Source organism: Drosophila sulfurigaster, chromosome 2L (assembly GCF_023558435.1).
Source record: "Drosophila sulfurigaster albostrigata strain 15112-1811.04 chromosome 2L, ASM2355843v2, whole genome shotgun sequence".
Lineage (NCBI taxonomy): Eukaryota > Metazoa > Arthropoda > Insecta > Diptera > Drosophilidae > Drosophila > Drosophila sulfurigaster.
Window position 1 is genome coordinate 25,331,877 of NC_084881.1, and position 18,027 is coordinate 25,349,903.

Genomic DNA, 18,027 nt, shown 5'->3' on the forward strand with positions numbered 1-18,027 from the left:
AGCTCTTTCCCAGACTGCGATACTGGAAGCTTGGACATCGAGACATTTGCATCACGCAGACTGGGAATTCAATTTAATAATTCCTTGCAGTTTCGTCACAACAGTGTTCCAGTCCTACTAAAATGCTAAAATGAGTTTCATTAATAATCACATGCATTCAGAATAAATAAGTTTTGTAATATTGCGGTTAAAAATACTATTTTCAATTAATATAATAATCTTGCACACTTCAAAATATACCAAAACGGTCACACTGATTAGATAGTAATGTTGCGAACGTTATGATCGAAATCTATCGATATCGATAACATCTTATCTCAATTGCATCAGATGTTTCATTTGCATTTAAAAGATTGAATTTATAAATTAAACATACAGCAATGTTGGACAAACTCAACGACGATTGTTGGTTTGAGATAATCAAGTACTTAGACCTATACGACAAATTCGCGCTCTATGAAGCCACCAAAGGCTTTTCAAATCGTGTGAACTCAAATGTGATATATTCCTGGAAACATCAACTCAACTTTACACTTGACAACTATATGTATGGGAAAATGGAAGAGATGCCTGAATTGTTAGACATATTTATATCCAGCATTAAGGACACAGTGCAGAAATTAATATTCCAAAATGTCACAGTTGAGTTTCTCAAACTCTGGCAAAAATACACATTTCCCAGCATGAAAACACTGAAGTACACATTGGATGTGTGCGATTATAATAGGAATGATAATGAAGCCATCAAAATAATGGCCACTATCTTTCCTGGACTGCATAGTGTGAAGCCTCATGGTGGTGTCGATTCCGGCATGGTGCCCCAATGGACGCAATTGCGTAAACTGGACTTAAGTGAATGGTTGTCAGATTATATACCGGCATATGGCAATTTATTTATACTCAGGTATCCGCTACTAGAAGAGTTGATTGTGCGTCAAGTTAGTAATTTTACAAATTTTTATCATGAAGTTATGACCATGTCCAAGCTGCACACACTTACCATTCAATTGACTGATGATTACTATTTAAATAAATTTCTAGAGAAGCGCGGCAATGACATACATACTATTGTCTTTAACAATTGCATCGGAAAATACAAGATGAACACGTTGCACAAACTGAGGAACTTGCGACACTTGACATTGCAGGAAGAACATCATTTCACTAGCGAAGATCTATGCAAACTGATTATGGATTTAAATCAGCTGGAACAAATCGATTTGATTTACTGTGAAATATGGCCTAGTGAAGAGGAATTGTGGCAAACTGTTGCCAGTTGCCCATCTCTAAAGATTCTGAATATACTTGGCTCATATATGGATTCTGATGATTTTTTCGATTCGAACCGACATTTCATGGAAGATACACTGAATAAGCGTTCTCAGCCTTTAACAATACACATCTATTGCGATGCACCGGCTAAGCAAGTGAGTAGAGAATAACTCGAATCTTTTTCTTATTAGTATTCATTTGAATTGTCTTTGTAGATTTGTGATTACTTTAAGCATCCACAACTGAAGCTCTCTTTTGAGCCTTTAAGTATGGACTTCCTCGATGATGAATTCGCCCAAATGCGACTCAATCCGCTGCTGACTACGTAAAACTCAATTACTTTTTTAAAACTACTTTGCTTTATGTGTTGAAGCTTTTGTGATATTGTGTGCCATTTTTTATTCACATAATAAATAAGGGGTTTACGAACAATATTGTCCTTTCACAATTTTATAAAGAGAAGTATTTTCGGAAATTTCTTTAAATTTTAAGACCTTCAGTCATTATTTTAAAGTATGTCAATATAATTGGATTATACTCACTATTATTCTTTTGGATTAATTTGATTAATTAATTAATTTGATGTTTCAGTATAAACAGTTAAGCATTAGTGTGTGAGGGGCATGCGGGATTTAATGAGTTTTAAAATTGAAAAGTCGGGAATTTCTAAAACGACGAGCAACTTGTTTCCATCCCTAGTATTGCTTATCAACAAATATCAGCTGATATTGGTCGATAAATTCCACCAGAAAGCTATCGATTTCAATAACCTCTTACCTTAATTTCATCAGACGTTGTATTCGCATTTTTACAGTTAAATTCATAAATTAAACATATAACGAGAATGGAAACCATTAATGACGATTGCTGGTTGGAAATAATCAACTATCTGAATCTAGAAGATCAGTTAGCGCTCTATAAAGCCACCAAAGGCTTTTCAAATCGCGTCAGCTCAAATGTGATATATTCCTGGAAACATCAACTCAACTTCACCCTTGATGAACACGCATATGAGAAGTTTGAAGAGATGCCTGAGATGCTGGATGTATTTCTGTCCAACATTAATGACACAATGCAGGGATTGGAATTTCAATGGGTCACACTGAAGTTTCTCTATCGATGGAAGAACTACACGTTTCCCAACATGAAAACACTAGAGTACACAGTGGATGACTGCGATATCGATTGTGATAGTGAAGTGATAGGAATAATGACAGAACTCTTTCCTGGGCTACATAGTTTGAAATCCGATGGAACTTTCTATTGCGGCGCTCTGCCGAAATGGACGCAGTTGCGTAAACTGGACTTGAGCGAATGGTCACCAGATTATAATACCTATCGCAGCGATTCTCCTGAAGAGATTGCCAAGTGCATGCTTATGGAGGAGTTGCTTTTACCCGATGGTATTTGGGACTTTAATTTGCATCATGACCTTATGACGATGCCCAAACTTCACACACTTACCATAGAACTGAAAATTGATTTCATTTTAGCTGAGATGCTAGAAAAGCGTGGCAAGGACGTCCATACGATCGTCTTTAATGATTGTATCTGGGAATTCAGCATACCCACGTTGCAAAAACTCAGAAATTTGCGTCAATTGACATTGCTGGACAATGATGGTTTCACCAGTGAAGAACTACGGGAACTAATTGTGGATTTAAAGCAGCTGGAACAAATCGATTTGGTTGACTTTCAGATCTGGTCAAGTGAAACAGAATTGTGGCAAACAGTGGCCTGCTGTCCATCGCTAAAGATTCTCAACATATCTGGCATGCAGCTATACGAGAATTTCTTTGAGTTTGGCAGAAGTGTCATGGAGAAGACTTTGAACAATCGTTCCCATGATTTAACATTGCATTGCCACAACACAGGTGAAAACGAGAACCTTGTAAGTGATTTTTAAATAAAGTATTATTTTATATTAATTGATTTCCCCTCTGCAGATCCGACAGTACTTTAAGCATCCACGACTGAAGCTCTCTTTTGAGCCCTTGAAGCTTTATGACGTTGATACTGAAATGCTACAAATGCATCTCAATCCGTTGCTGCCACCCTAAAAGTTAAATATGTGATACTTTTTGAAAGTATTTTTTGCAAACTATTGTGATATGCTGTGCTACTTTTTTAGTAATCGCATAATAAATGTAATATTGTTAAAAATAATTGTAATATATACAACAGAAATGTATATGTTACAGAATTCTAAATGCAGCAAAATGAATTATAACATATTGAACTTATGTTTTCCTTGAAGTAGTTAATTGAACATAGCACGATCTCGTTCACCAAATTCTAGGACCATTTATAATTTGGAATTTAATTGCTGAATTTGATTCTAGGAACATATAATGCTTGAGTACAGCTATAAAGCATTATTTTATATATGTACGATTATTGGTGTCTTAGGGGCGAAGTGCGATAATTTATGAGTTTTATAAATTGAAAACATATTCACAGTATAAATGTGTTAATATATGTCAGTAATTATGTATATTAACTATTATAAAAATGAGTCATACGTATGTGAAGCCCCTAAATAGAAACGTCGAGAAATTTAAAATCAACAAGCAATGCGTCTTCAGCCCTGGTATGGCTTATCAACTGCTACAGCTGATGGCAACTCGTCGTTATTCCGCAATTTTAAACAGTTTAATTCACAAATTTAATGTACAACAATGTTGGAAACACTCAACAACGATTGCTGGTTGGAAATAAACAAATATTTAAGCCTAGATGACCAAATCGCACTGTATGAAGCATTTAAAGGCATTTCAAATAACTTGATGTATGATGTGGCCTTTGCCTGGGAACATCAACGCTGCTTTTCACTTGATCCTGATTGCTATGAGAAGTTTGAAGAGATGCCTGAATTGTTGGACATATTTTTGTCCAGCATTAGAGCCACACAGGAAATGCAATTGCACTGGGTCACACTGGAGTTCCTCAGACTTTGGGAGAACTACACATTTCCCAGCATGAAAACGCTGGAGTACACATTGGATGAGGATTGGGCAAATGTTTCTAATGCCGACGCCGATGAAGCTCTAACAATTATGTCAAAAATATTTCCTGGACTACAGAGTGTGAAACCGTATGGTGGATTCGAATGCAGCACTCTGGTGAAATTCACGCAGTTGCGTCAACTAGATTTGAGCGATTGGACAATGGATTATCTGCCATATCATTGTCCCGAAGAGTTAGCCACGTGTCCGTTGATAGAAAAGTTAATAATTCCGATTTTTTTGTATTTCCCTGAAGTGTATGAAGGGCTCATGGCGTTGCCCAAGATGCACACAGTTTCCTTTTACCTGAATGGTCAAGATGACATTTTAGCTGCAATGCTGGAGAAGCGAGGCAATGACGTACAAAAAATGACCTTTAACCATTGCATCTGGAAGTTCAGTGTGCCCACGTTTCACAAATTGAGGAACTTGCGCCAATTGACATTGCTAAACGAAAACCGTCTTAAGCCCGACAAACTACTCAAAGTGATTGCGAATTTGAAACAGTTGGAGCAACTTGATCTCATCAATTACCAAATGATATTGTGTGAAGCAGCGCTGTGGCAAACTGTTGACTGTTGCCCATCGCTAAGGATCCTGAATATATCATACATGTATTTCAAAGAGGATTTTTTCAATGGTAATCGATGTGTCATGGAGAAGGCATTGAGCAATCGCTCTCGGGACTTAAGATTGAATTGCCACAACACAGGTGAAAACGAGAAGCTGGTGAGTGAAGTGGAGTAGATTGTTATAAGTATTTATTAATTTATTCTTGTAGATCCATCAGCTCTTCAAGCATCCACGATTGAAGCTCTCTTTTGTGCCTTTAAAACCGCATGACGTCGATAAGAGCATGATACAAATGCATTTCAAGCCAAATATGTGATAACTTTTAAGTCTTTTGTATCGACTGTTGAAACATTTGTGATAAGATGTGCAATTTTTTAAATCGCATAATAAATGCAGCAAAAGGAAAAAAAAATGAATTAGAATATATAGAATATATTCATACATGAACATAAATTACATGATATCATTCACTAAGTTTTACGACTATGTATTTCCACTACTCAAGTCTTCTTTATTATGACTTTGAATTTAATGGCTACATTTGGTGCACGAGCAAATCTATTGAGCATTATTTTATATATGATTTACCTTGTTGGTGCCAAAACTAACTAAAAGCGTAGTTAGTTGTGATAAAATCTCTCAGTAATTTGGGAAATTCAAATTAAACACGCATAGCTCGTCAACTCGCCTCCAACCCTGGTATTGAGTATCATAAACGAACAGCTGATGGCAATCGATAAATTCCATCAGAAAGCTATCGATTTCTATAGCAGTTTAATTTCATCAGCCGCTCTATTGACATTTTTGACAGTTAACAGTTAAATTTATATATTTAATGTGCTAAAATGTTGGAAAAACTCAACAACGATTGCTGGTTGGAAATAATCAAATATTTAAGCCTAAAAGACCAAATCGCGCTGTATGAAGCATTTAAAGGCATTTCAAGTAACTTTATGTATCATGTGGTCTTTGCCTGGGAACATCAACGCTGCTTTTCGCTTGATCCTGATTGCTATGCGAAGTTTAAAGAGATGCCTGAATTGTTGGACATATTTTTGTCCAGCATTAAAGCCACACAGGAAATGCAATTTCACTGGGTCACACTGGAGTTCCTTAAACTCTGGGAAAACTACACATTTCCCAGCATAAAAAGGCTGGAGTACACATTGGATGAGGATCTGTCAAATATTAATGAGGGTGACGCCGATGAAGCTCTAACAATTATGACAAAAATATTTCCTGGATTACAGAGTGTGTTACCGACTGGTGATTTCGATTGCAGCACTTTGGTGAAATTGACGCAGTTGCGTAAACTAGATTTGAGCGAATGGACGCCGTTTTGTAGACCCTATCATTGTATCGATGAGTTAACCAAGTGTCCTTTGATAGAAGAGTTAAGACTAAAATATTATGAACATTTTACTGATAGTTATGAAGCTCTCATGGCGATGCCCAAGATGCATACAGTTTCCTTTTACATGTATTACCCAAATGACATTTTAGCTTCAATCCTAAGCAAACGTTTATTAGATGTCCATAAGATAACCTTTAGCCATTGTATCTATATGTTCAGAATGCCTAATTTGCATAAATTGAAGAACTTACTCCAATTGACATTGCTGTACGAAATCAGTTTTCCTTGCGAAAAACTAATCGAGATGATTGCGAATTTTAAAGAGCTGGAGCAATTGGATCTCATCTGTTGTGAAATGATGTTGAATGAGGCAGAGCTGTGGCAAACTGTTGACTGCTGCCCATCGCTAAGGATCCTGAATATATATAACATGCATTTGAAAGAGGATTTTTTCGATGGTAATCGATGTGTCATGGAGAAGACATTGAGCAATCGCTCTCAAGATTTAACATTGAATTGCGACACCACACGTGAAATTGAGATGCTGGTGAGTGAAGTGGAAATTGTGTCCAATTGTTATAGATATTTATTCATTTATTCTTGCAGATGCGCCAGCTCTTCAAGCATCCACGATTGAAGCTCTCTTTTGTGCCTTTACCGCATGAACTCGATGGTGGCAGGATAAAAGTGCATTTTGAGCCTTTGCTGCCATCATAAGAGTCAAATATATATGTGACAACTTTTTAAGACTTTTGTTTCGACTGTTGAAACATTTGTGAATAATAAATAACAAAGGAAACAAAAATTAATTAGAATATATTGTCCATACTTGGCCACAAATTATACGATCTCGTTCACTAAGGCCTATTGAGCATTAGTTCGTTGGTGCCTAAACTAACTGATATTAAGATCACATCTGTTAATTTCTATGGCCGCTTAATTATATATCAAATATCGAATAATGTTGAACAATTACTTTAAGGATTTAACATTGCATTGGCACAATTGGAAGCTGGTGAGTGAAGTGGAAATTGTGTTTAATCGTTATAGGTATTTATTCATTAATTCTTGCAGATCCGCCAGCTCCACGATTGAAGCTATCTTTTGAGCCTCTAAAAACGCATAACGCTGATAAGTATATGATACTAATGCATCTCAATTCTTAACTGGGAGAGACTTTTTGTTTCGACTGTTGAAACATTTGTGATATGCTTTACAATTTTTTTTAAATTGCATTACAATTGATGCGTTGTTGAAATTTTATATACATACATAGTTACATAGACAACATCCAGTTTGTTTTCTTTGGAGTAATTAAACTTTATTCATACATTAAACATAAACTATTCGATCTCTTTCACTAAGTTCTACGGCCATTTCCAGTGCTCTAATCAATTCATGTTATAGTTGCTTATTATCATTTTGAATTTAATTGCTGAATTTGATAATCGCTACATTTGATGCTTGAGTATAACTATGCAAAATTGTTGTAATATACAAAAATTTCTATTGTAGACAATTTGATAGATAGTTTTTCATTTTTGTGTAATAGTTTGTTTTTTTTGTTTATTGTCACTAAAACGAACTTAAAGAATGCTGCTCCGACTAACTTTATACAAAGTCCTACTGAATATATTTCATAGAAATACAAATGTCATTTCTTTTTCATTTCTCGCCGAGCTTATTTAATTGAATTCACACGCACGCACACACACGCATTCACTCACTCACACTCACTCGCTCACTCACTGTAAGGCTACGCTGCTTGGCTGGGCAAGTCTTTGTCTTTGTTTTTTTTGTTTTTGTGGTTTTTTGTTGGCTTATCTATGACAATAGCAGAACATCTTGAGAGCCGAATCATTGATGCAGTAGCTCTGGCTGCCATACAAATTGATGCGACTGATGGTCCCAGTGAGAGCACTCGCATAGCCCGACATACGCACCGTGGACTCAAAGACACCCAGGCCGGGCTTCGTCTGCAGTCGGAGCGTAATGTCCACGGCATAATCGGTGCGCAGTTCCTTGAGCATCTTGCGATGCGGGGCCGCAATGAACGCCTGCAGTATGGAGTTCAGATAGAGGGTGCGGCATTGCGAATGCGCCACCAGACGATCGTTGATCATACGCACCAAATACCGTGCCGCACGTTGCACCCGGCCATCGTTTGTGGGCAACTCTTCACGCTGGTGGCACGTGCACCAATGTGCCGCAATGCCCGCCTGTTCGCAGTTCCTTTCCGCCGGCACCGGCAGGAACAAACTGATGCCCCTGGGCAGGGTGCTGTCGATGTCGTGCAGATCGTCGGCCTGACGCTGCAGCTGATCCGGTTGCAGTTGCCGCATGTCGAGCAACTGCAGCAGCGTGGCATGCAGATCAAAGTGGGTCGTCAGTCGCTTGGCATTCAGCTCCAGATTGGCCACCGCTTGCGGATAGCGTTGCTTCAGCCACGCCGGATACAGAGCAATCAACAGTGGCTGACGCTCCTCCATCATGCCCTGATACGTCTTGCGAAACGAACCCCAACGCATCCCATGATCGGACATCAGCAGCACAAGGGTGCGATTGAGGATGCCCGTCTCCTGCAGCAGCTGCAAATTGTGCATCAACTGGCCGTCCAGCAGCGTGGGCGAGTTGAAGTAATCGTGCGTTAGGGAGACGGACCAAAAGAACGAGAAGAACAATTGACGTTGCATGTGCGGCATCAGCTTGCGCATGTATTCCATGAGGACGTCGGCAGTGCGTCGTCCACCCATACAGAGGTTCACATTGAGATCCTTGCGATAGGCGATGCGTTTCTCCATCTCCAGCACGACGGGACGCAAATAGTAATCTGTGGGCGTCCGACGAAATCCGCTGCGACAGAAATTAAACAATCCCAACATGGCCACGTCCTCGGCAAAGATCGTCTTGTAGCCGGCCTGCTTGTAGCGCTTCCAGATGAACGAGCAGGCATCGTAACCGGGCGTTGCCATGGGCGCCACACACGAAATGTTCAGTTCCTGATCGTCGAGGCCGCTGAGCAGTGGCACCAGATTGGGAAACGTGTTGTCGCCCACCTTGTTGAAGCCCCAGAATTCCACATGCGACAGATTCTGTCGTATGTAGGCCGCAGTGCGTCGCATCTGACGTTGAAAATTCAAATGCGATACGCTATCGATGCCCAGCACCATGACGGACAAATGATCGGACGTCTCGTTGCCACCGCCGAAGTGGGTAACCTTCTTTCTCTTGGACACCTTGTCGGGTTTATTCACCGCAAAGAAATGAATATCGACGTAGACAACTTGTCCCGCTGCATCGACGCATTCCACAACCACAAACTCCACATCCTTGGGCAATTGTACGCTGTCCTTCAGCTCAAACGGCACCGACTTCAGGTACTCATTTGATGTATCGGTTTTGCGCTGCAGTTCCGAGTACTTGCAACTGAGATTGGCCAGATCCGTAATGTTGTAGAGCTGCAGCTGTTCGCTGGCATTCAGATTGAGCAGCAGCTGGCCGGGCACCGCATCGTTAGTCCGTGTCAGGGGCTTGATGCACTTGTACGCCTTCGGATTGAACATGAACTGGGCAATGTTGTCGTCGAGTACCTCGAAGTACGGCATCCGACAGCCGGGCGTGTCGATGAAATACGCCTGAGTCATGTTGTATTCATCGTCGATGCGTGCTATGAAATCCAAGCGATCGCGTAGACGGAGCAGCTTTGTCCTCAGATTGTAGTCGACAAAGAGATAGGAGAAGACGCACACGCAGAATATCACAATAACGATCTTCTTGAATTGGCCGCGATTCTTTGTCATGTTGTAGTAGCGATAGTAATGCTGCAGATCCCGTTTCGTCATGTATTTCGGATCCAGCAGATATTTGCTTCTGTAATAAAGTGTGCACAAGATTGAATGTTCAGAAAATTTATTAGACTAGCTCAAAACCAAAAATTTTTATGCGCAACGCTTGCTGGGATTTTTAAAGTTCTAACTCATCTATTATACAACTATCGACCTATAATTTTGCAAGCAGCAATTTATTGAGGAGTTTTTAAGCTAGACATTATATAAATTGGTTTATTTTTGGTAAAACTTTAACTCTACTGTAAACACTTTAGTTGCAAGCGAAGCCACAAGAAAAGTTGTGGTGCTTAACTTACAAATCCAAAAATTGTTAACTTTAGATGCTCATTATACTAAAACATGAAATGACTTTGTATTAATATTAATCCTCTAAGCGGTATCTGGTAAGGTTTAATAAAAACTTTAAAATTGAACTTCTTTAAAGCAAAAAGAAACCAACCTTCAAACCTTCTACACTATACATAGTAATCAAAATGTCTCGCATTAATTGTACGTCATAAACTTCGACAATTGATTTATGATAAAATATAATTAGTTTATAATTTATCAAAATCATATAAGCTTCTGCCCATCTCTTGACTCCGTCTAGGTTCATTGTCTTTAGGCATCGTGTCCAACAAGCTGTCTACAGCAGATGACAATTTTTTGTGCTGACTACATCATTAATTAAGGCAACAAACAATATAATGGACAGCAGGCAGCACCTCAGACTCAACAAGGAGGTGCACTCAGATCGCCGCAGTTGCCTCTCCGCACTTCTCTCTGCCACGCCAGACAAGCCAGAGGAACTCAGAAGCGTTCTTTTATGAGCACAAGGACGTGACGTTGTCAATGTTTTCACATTTTTCCTTTTGCTTTACTTTTGTTGTTGCTGTTGCTATTTTGTATTTTGTTTTGTGGAAAACAAGAGTCGTTGGCTGCTGCTGCTTCTGCTGCTGACTCATGCATATGCAACAAGCTCGAAAGTATGCAATGCAAATTTATCACCCGGAATGAGAGTAGAGCGACGAAGACTTTTCGCTCGACTTTCTCGACAGCAGAAGACAGACAGCACAAAGTTTTCTGGATACAGTAAGTAAGGCGAAAAGAAACTCGTATGACAAGAATTCTTGCCTTATAGACCACATACATTTACGCTATCAATACGCGAGAGTATAAATAGTTGGCTGCCTAGAAGTATGCTGTGAAAAATGCAAACCGTCTGGCCGCAGGGCGCAAAGAGGAACGTGATAGCCGGTAATGTGCAAGGTTTTCCAATAAAAAGCTACGAAGCGCAGATGCACAATATAAATACATATGTAACAAGCGCCAAGGCGCTGTTGTTTTTCCTATTTCGCTCACGGTCCTTGTTTTCATTATTTAGCAGACTGCAAGTTTGGGGCCACTTTACTACTGTAAATTATTAAGCAGCATGCGGCAGAACCTTCTCATTGTTAAACATATAAATTGAATATGTATTTCATTCCAATCTTAACTGCAAACTTAGCATTAACAAGCTAGCTATTTAGTTGATTTATTAACCCGCCTAAAAGTATGCAACACAAATTTCTGGCATTCAATTTGCATGACATTCCTCAAGGGCTATTCCCTATTAGTAAACAGCCTAAAAGTAGGCAATGAAAAATGGAAATGGTCAACATTGACAACAGTCAACGCTGACATCATTCTTCGAATGCCTGCATGCTCAATCGACAACAGATTAACTGAACTGAAAGAGTAAAGGGAATGGGAAATCCATTTTCGGACTGAGCGTATTTATTTCTTTTGTTTGGGTTGCAATTGCTTCAATTGATGCTTCAAATTGCATTCTGCCAGAGTAAACACTGACGAAATTCAACGCTCAACGCTCAACGTGTAAATGGCATTCGAGTTGGTCCTTACAGCAAACAAGCCAACTGCAGGTAAGCAGCATAGAGACGGAACGAGCCCGAAAGAGAGATAGAGAGAGAGAGTGGAAGAGGGAGAGCGAGAGGTAAGGTTGGGGACTTTGTGTACTTACTCATAGCTCATGTCGCCGTACTTTCGCTTATCCTTCGTGGTGTAGTAGGCACGCATTTTAGCACCCTTTCAATTGCAACTAAATCCTTAGAATTATCTCAGTTAAGTCCTTGACATTTTGTCGTATGCTTTTCTTGTTATTGTTGTTGTTGCTGCTGCTGGTATTTGCATCACACACTTTAATTGTTTGTGTGCCACATTTTGTGGCAGCAACTGCAATACGTGCACTTTCAATCAAACATTTTCCACACAACTGGGCTTTCCCCCCACTTTTTTATGTTTTTTTGTGTCCAGTCCACTGAATCGCGACACGAGTTTCCTAATGCTACGGAATTTTGTTACCTGGAGCAGCTGCAGTCGCCTCTGCTGCCAGCCCACCAAACACTGGATGCTGTGCGGGCTCTGGACGCCAAAGTAACCAACTCTCTCTCTCTCTCTCTCTATGTGTCTCTCAGTCTCGCTTTTGCTCTCTGTGTTTTGAAGTGTTTCTGGGCAGCGGATTCGGCGCAATAGCTTTTGTTTGACAGCTGCCAGGGATGCTGTGCACAATGCTACACTGAACATATTTTAAGGGTTAGTTAGCAAGGAATACAGGTTTTCCCTTTTAAGGATGGAAGTTCTTTTAAATTCAGTAGCTTAAAATAAGAGTTTAATTAATGAATTTAAATAAATATCAGAAAAAATATCATTTTAAGAACTTAAAGCTGTTTTAAATTTAAATAAATATCAATAAAATATAATTTGATAATATTACAAAATTAATAATAATTCTTAAATATATACCAATTTTTGAATATCACAGGTCAAAATTATTAATATTATTTAAATGTTATATTAAATGTAAATAAATTTAATTTTAATTTTAATTATTTTCAACTGTTATTTAATATTAATTTGATTATTTTTATAACCAAAAAATATATGTTTCCGGTATGGCAATACATTAACATATAAATAATCATTTAATCATTATTCAGCGGAGTTCACAATAATATTTGATAAATTTAATTCATAGTTACATATATATTTATATATTATATTTCCTGTATGTCAACATAATTCTTAAATAAGCATTTTTTCGAATTGATGATATTTGAATATTGTATTTAATTTAAATAAATCTTATTTTTAGTTTAATTACTTTGAAATTATATTTAATTTTAATTTAATTATTTTTAGTACCAACAATTTAATAAATTTTCTGTATTACTATATAACAATTTTAAATAATTTGTAAACAAGTTTTTTTTCAAAGCCAGTTTTTTTGTATTTAAATTGTAGTAAAGAAATATTACCTAAAGCTTATTCTGAATAAATATAAATATTTTAAATACATTGAAATAAAAAACAAATAATGGCCAAAAATTTGAGGTAGCTCAAAAAGCATTCACGAATTTTGCTAATTAATTCCTTACGCATAGGAAAATTCCTTAATATAATAATGACAGAAAACGTAGCATACTTATTCGGGCAAAGCATTTAACTGCGTTGAATTATGTGAATATGCCATTTTTTTGTGTATCGTTTAACACTTGTTGCCTTTTATTGTGGCTTGTCGAATGTTGCTAATGTTTAGTTTATGGCTGATTGCGATTGGCATTTGCATGTTGCTGTGTTAATTGCGAAACGTGTTTGCGATTTGTGTGTTTGGAGTTGGAGTTAATGGGGTCAAGAAACGCATCGAGATGGAGTGTGTGTTTTTATGGGCAATGAACTCGATTCAAAGCCTACCCGCTGAGCCGCTCAAAGTAAGAGCGAATTACTATTCAATTTAGTGGAGTTTGCAACTGAAGTTTAGCTTAAAGTCTCGCATGTTAAATGGACAATATTTTTAGCCATTGATGAAGGTATTTTTAAGCAGCGCTTGGCTTGGCATTCAACACAGTGTAAGAAAGGCTTAAGACGGCATGCAAATCCTTTGGCTGCGTCACACAGGCCAAAAGAAAAGGACATCGGACATCCTGTGGCGCGTTGCCTTGCCTTGGGTCAGTCGAGGCTACTTTTGCTCATTAGGACGCAAAAAAAAAAAAAAACGAAGAAAAAAACGCAGTTGCCAAAGATGAAAGCACACGCTGCATTACACACATGTCTACGAGTGTGTGTGTGTGTGTGTGTGTGTGTGTGTGAGTGGGTGTGCATGTGTGTGTGTTAATAACTTTGCTGCAGGCAAACATGGATTTTTATGTTCAATAATTACAACAACATAGCGGCAGCAGAGCGAGAGCAAATCGAAGCAGCGTCGCAGTAAATCACATCGCCAGGCAAAAGAGCATTTCACTGTTGTTGCTCTTCCCCCCGGTCTGGGCTTTTCATCAAGTGGACTCCGCTCCGAACCGGCGATTAACAAGCGTTTGTAATGTTTCATTATTGTAAAAAAATAAGCAAAAAAATAGCGATGGAGTCTTCTCCGTTCTTGGCTATAAAAGCGAGCAACGCATTAAGCCAACGCTTCAGTTGAAATTTCAAAGTGTGTTCGAAACCAGCAGTGATTGTGAGACTAACTAACTAACTAACTAATTAGTTGGCCACCAACAACCCGATCTCAGTTCCATCAAACACACACACGCTCAACAACAGATCATGCTGCAGCAACGTTCGCGTCGCCTGCGTTCGCGTCAGCAGCTGGAGCGAAGCAGCTGCCGTCAGGTGAACTATTTGCCGGGCTTATTGATTGTGCTGTTGGTGTTGCTGCAGAATTTCGAGCTGCACATGTGCCGGCAATTGATGCGACGCAGCGACCCAGCACCGACCGTCGATGACAACAACTCCTTGCTCAAGGACACGGACACGGACACGGCGTCGAGGAGGAGTGGTCGAGAGGAGCAGCGTCGCAGCGTAGAGAACGTTGGTCAGCCCGAGGAAATATTCAGTGCGCCGCCCAACGATGCCACTGACATGAGCTATGATGAGTATCCGGTGAGTGATGACTCCCCACTGGGGCAGGTGTCCATCGGGGGGGAGCGAGGAGGGGAACGGAACGGAACGGAACGCTGCGTGGGCAGGCAGCATGGTCAAACCCAAAAATTCGTCTCATCTTACGCACTAAATTTGTAATTGTATATTTTGCATTTGATTGCTTGCCCTGCAGGTGAATTCCCTTCACTTCTCCCTCCTCCTCTCTATTTCCCTCTCTTTCTCTCTCTCTCACTGTCTCTCTTCTCTTCACTTTGATATCTACTAAAGTGTCCAGACCCAAGCACTTCCCACTCCCTGCTGACGTCACACGCTTCGAATTAATGTTGGCTTTACTTTTGAGCAAATGTCATGTGGGCGTCTTTTCAATTGCGCATACGCCACATTGCACAAACTACGTATACACTAGCCAATCATTTGGCTGTAATTGTTACAATAAACATTTGTATATTTCGCATTTCCAACATTTTATTTCGACCTCCAATTAATTGAGACTTTTTGTAAATTGATCCTTTTTTACATTGCTTTTTTATCTGCTTTGCATTTTTGAAATAGTTTTGAATTACATTTGCTTTGTATTGTCCGTTTTATTTAGTTTCTATTTCATTTTTTCATCTATTTCATTTTCTAAGTTTATTTGAATCTTTATTTGAATATCATATTTGGAATGTTATTTGTATATTATTATTAGAATTCCAAAAAGTTAGCTACATTATTTGATTTATATGTGTTTAATTCAATCAGAATTTTATTTGGAGAAATTTTGGATTTCTAAAGTTTCCGATTTAAATTCTTTGTTTTTGTGTATTTATATTTGGTTTCTTTATGTTTTAATTTATTGTTTAATTTAATAATCTTTTTCCTCCTTAAGTTGTGGATTCAAAATCTTTGTTTTGATAACTAGTTTTCAATTGTTCTATTTTTGTTCAGAACCCATTTCATCTTATTTTAATCGTATTAATATAACATTATGTATACGCATAATATAACTTTTCTGTTTGACATTGCATTACAAATTAATTAAGTATTCGCATAGTAATAACTTGTACGATTGAGACGAATATATTATATAATCTACTGAAAATTAAATTCGACTTCCATTTACTTCTATAAAAATACAAAAGTATACCAAAAACTATATTTGAAGTATCGATTTCCTAAACGTTTTCATTAGAGTACAAATTTTTAAAAATTATTTAACTTCTCTTATACTAATTTTCTTAGATGGTTGTGCCGAAGCGAGCTGCTTTATTGCTGGATCGTTTAATGGTGGCCCTGCATCATGCGCTGGAGAACGAAAGGGAAGGACATCGCATTGGCGAATTCTATGCCAACAAAAATCTGATGCAATTGGAGCCGAATGAATACAAGAGCGGCGCAGAGAAGCTGCAGCCCAGCGAGGAAGGTAAAACAATCGACGATAACTTTTGACAAACGAAAAGCATTTAATTTGGAACATTTTCTATAAAACTCTCGGACAATAAAGGAAACAATATGCCATCGAATAGCCACAGCTTTCATATGTACAGCGACGATGATCCGGATGTGCCGGATTATGATTTCAAAGATTTGAATCAAATCAATCGGGCAACGGGCGAAACAGTAAGTTGGATATTGAAACCTAAATTTGCAATTTAAGCAACGATCAATTAGCATGGGGCAAATGGTGTAAGAAAATTTCAGTTAATGGCAAAGAGCTTTCAGAGAAGAGCCGGCGGCATTGGCGTTGGCGTTGGTGTTGGTCTTGGCAAGGATGGTCACGGAATTGTGGGCATGGCGATGCCCAGTTCAACGCCCGCTGGAGCTGCCGTTGGAGCTGGAGCGGGAGCGGGAGCGGGAGTGGGAGCAGGAGCTGGTGGCAGGCGAGTCCATCACGTTGGATCGAATGGAGGTGGTCGCATGTATTGGCGCTGCTATTTCAATGCCGTCAGCTGTTTTTTAAGTCCAAAATCTATCTAAAAATAACAAACTAATTTCGACTCCAGGCTCTCGGCTCCAGCCACAACAACAAAATGAAAACGGAAAAGAAAAATGAAAAACGAAAAACCAAATAATAATAATAAAGAAAAACACTTTACGTTTCCTTGGCCTGCTATGAAAGTTGTTCGCGTAATTAACTGAAATCATCTGTAAACATAAAATTGTCAACTCGAAAAAAAAGAAAAGATAAAGAAACACTCTTGTTTAGCTTTTAAGTGTCAAACTGTAAACTGTATTTGAATTTCTTGTATTATGTGTAAACTCCACACACTAACAACCAAACAAAAACACACAAACACTCACATTTATTTATCTGTGTAGCTGCGTAATAAATAAACTAGAAGTCTACCTTTTTACAGCCCCACTCTACCATCCATAAATCTAAAGCACATACATATATAGTATATGCGAATATTATAGTCTATATCATTGCGATCGTAAATGAACTGGGATTTGCTGCCGAGCAACGAGTTTGTTTAATTCGCACTGCCTAATATTGATTGGCATTGCCATAATGCTTTCGTTTATTTCGTTGTTGCTTTTTTTTTTGTTTATCAATGAATTAAACTCTCACCTGTTGCTGCTGTTGTTTTTGCCAGGCGGAAGTACAACTTATATGGATTCGCACTTAGCTCCGCTGACAGTTTTATATTTATATTCGCATTTTACCTTTGGCATTTTCCATTTGATTTATGCCAAAATTGAATATGCCACAATTTGGATTATGTTTTGGGTAATGAAATAAGTAAGTATATCAATACAATTATAGGCATTTTTACAGATCTCAAAGATAAACAATAGCGACACTTGAAATTTTGAATTTTTTTTTTTAGAATTCAAATTTTTATCATTTTTTTTTTATATATTATGGCAGTCCAAGACTGAAGTTAGCAAGCGTTGAAAGATGATCTTACTATCATACATAGAAAAAGAAGAATTGAAAAAATTGAAAAGAAATTGCATAAATTAAATAAGTTTCGATCATTTTCTATGTGATTAGCATTTATATTTATATATTATGATAGACAAAGATTGAAATTTCAAAGAATTCAATGTTATTGGCAAACCCAATAATTAGATTATT

The 18,027-nt window shown here is 38.2% G+C and overlaps 4 protein-coding genes across 13 annotated transcripts; 3 read left to right on the forward strand and 1 right to left on the reverse strand.

Annotated features, from left to right (window-relative positions):
* Positions 1-40: 40 nt before the first annotated feature.
* On the forward strand, positions 41-5,242 carry LOC133837212 (uncharacterized). 6 transcript variants are annotated; one of them, XM_062267998.1, is made up of 4 exons: positions 300-938; positions 1,042-1,427; positions 2,087-3,163; positions 3,219-3,760. In XM_062267998.1, exons 3-4 carry the CDS (start codon positions 2,117-2,119, stop codon positions 3,330-3,332), a joined length of 1,161 nt encoding a protein of 386 aa, XP_062123982.1. In that variant the 5' UTR covers positions 300-938; positions 1,042-1,427; positions 2,087-2,116; the 3' UTR covers positions 3,333-3,760. The 6 variants fall into 6 exon arrangements, with proteins under 6 accessions (XP_062124290.1, XP_062124138.1, XP_062124219.1 ...); XM_062268079.1 differs by having other exon boundaries at positions 300-904; XM_062268306.1 differs by lacking the exons at positions 2,087-3,163; positions 3,219-3,760 and adding an exon at positions 1,488-1,695 and having other exon boundaries at positions 41-938.
* On the forward strand, positions 3,800-7,494 carry LOC133837054 (uncharacterized). 2 transcript variants are annotated; one of them, XM_062267817.1, is made up of 4 exons: positions 3,800-4,286; positions 4,356-5,006; positions 6,811-6,953; positions 7,382-7,494. In XM_062267817.1, exons 1-3 carry the CDS (start codon positions 3,951-3,953, stop codon positions 6,919-6,921), a joined length of 1,098 nt encoding a protein of 365 aa, XP_062123801.1. In that variant the 5' UTR covers positions 3,800-3,950; the 3' UTR covers positions 6,922-6,953; positions 7,382-7,494. The 2 variants fall into 2 exon arrangements, with proteins under 2 accessions (XP_062123801.1, XP_062123728.1); XM_062267744.1 differs by lacking the exons at positions 3,800-4,286; positions 4,356-5,006 and adding an exon at positions 5,634-6,751.
* A 367-nt stretch (positions 7,495-7,861) lies between these two features.
* On the reverse strand, positions 7,862-12,301 carry LOC133835812 (uncharacterized). The gene is made up of 2 exons (XM_062265938.1): positions 12,052-12,301; positions 7,862-10,074 (listed from the first exon to the last, which is right to left on the reverse strand). Exons 1-2 carry the CDS (start codon positions 12,105-12,107, stop codon positions 8,025-8,027), a joined length of 2,106 nt encoding a protein of 701 aa, XP_062121922.1. The 5' UTR covers positions 12,108-12,301; the 3' UTR covers positions 7,862-8,024.
* A 2,210-nt stretch (positions 12,302-14,511) lies between these two features.
* LOC133850676 (uncharacterized) lies at positions 14,512-17,300 on the forward strand. 4 transcript variants are annotated; one of them, XM_062286825.1, is made up of 4 exons: positions 14,512-14,966; positions 16,188-16,368; positions 16,450-16,565; positions 16,637-17,300. In XM_062286825.1, the coding sequence occupies exons 1-4, from the start codon at positions 14,631-14,633 to the stop codon at positions 16,934-16,936; spliced, it is 933 nt and encodes a 310-aa protein (XP_062142809.1). In that variant the 5' UTR covers positions 14,512-14,630; the 3' UTR covers positions 16,937-17,300. The 4 variants fall into 4 exon arrangements, with proteins under 4 accessions (XP_062142809.1, XP_062142808.1, XP_062142811.1 ...); XM_062286824.1 differs by having other exon boundaries at positions 16,617-17,299; XM_062286827.1 differs by having other exon boundaries at positions 16,668-17,299.
* Positions 17,301-18,027: the final 727 nt, after the last annotated feature.

Bases quoted from the DNA above. Each gene is read 5' to 3' on its own strand.
- LOC133837212 (XM_062268154.1), top strand. From the start codon at position 381: ATGTTGGACAAACTCAACGACGATTGTTGGTTTGAGATAATCAAGTAC. The intron at 1,428-1,487 runs GTGAGTAGAGAA...TTGTCTTTGTAG, and splicing joins GCGATGCACCGGCTAAGCAA to ATTTGTGATTACTTTAAGCA.
- LOC133837054 (XM_062267744.1), top strand. From the start codon at position 5,696: ATGTTGGAAAAACTCAACAACGATTGCTGGTTGGAAATAATCAAATAT. The intron at 6,752-6,810 runs GTGAGTGAAGTG...TTATTCTTGCAG, and splicing joins CACGTGAAATTGAGATGCTG to ATGCGCCAGCTCTTCAAGCA.
- LOC133835812 (XM_062265938.1), bottom strand. From the start codon at position 12,107: ATGCGTGCCTACTACACCACGAAGGATAAGCGAAAGTACGGCGACATG. The intron at 10,075-12,051 runs GTAAGTACACAA...ACTTTATTACAG, and splicing joins TACGGCGACATGAGCTATGA to AAGCAAATATCTGCTGGATC.
- LOC133850676 (XM_062286824.1), top strand. From the start codon at position 14,631: ATGCTGCAGCAACGTTCGCGTCGCCTGCGTTCGCGTCAGCAGCTGGAG. The intron at 14,967-16,187 runs GTGAGTGATGAC...TAATTTTCTTAG, and splicing joins TGAGCTATGATGAGTATCCG to ATGGTTGTGCCGAAGCGAGC. The intron at 16,369-16,449 runs GTAAAACAATCG...CGGACAATAAAG, and splicing joins GCTGCAGCCCAGCGAGGAAG to GAAACAATATGCCATCGAAT.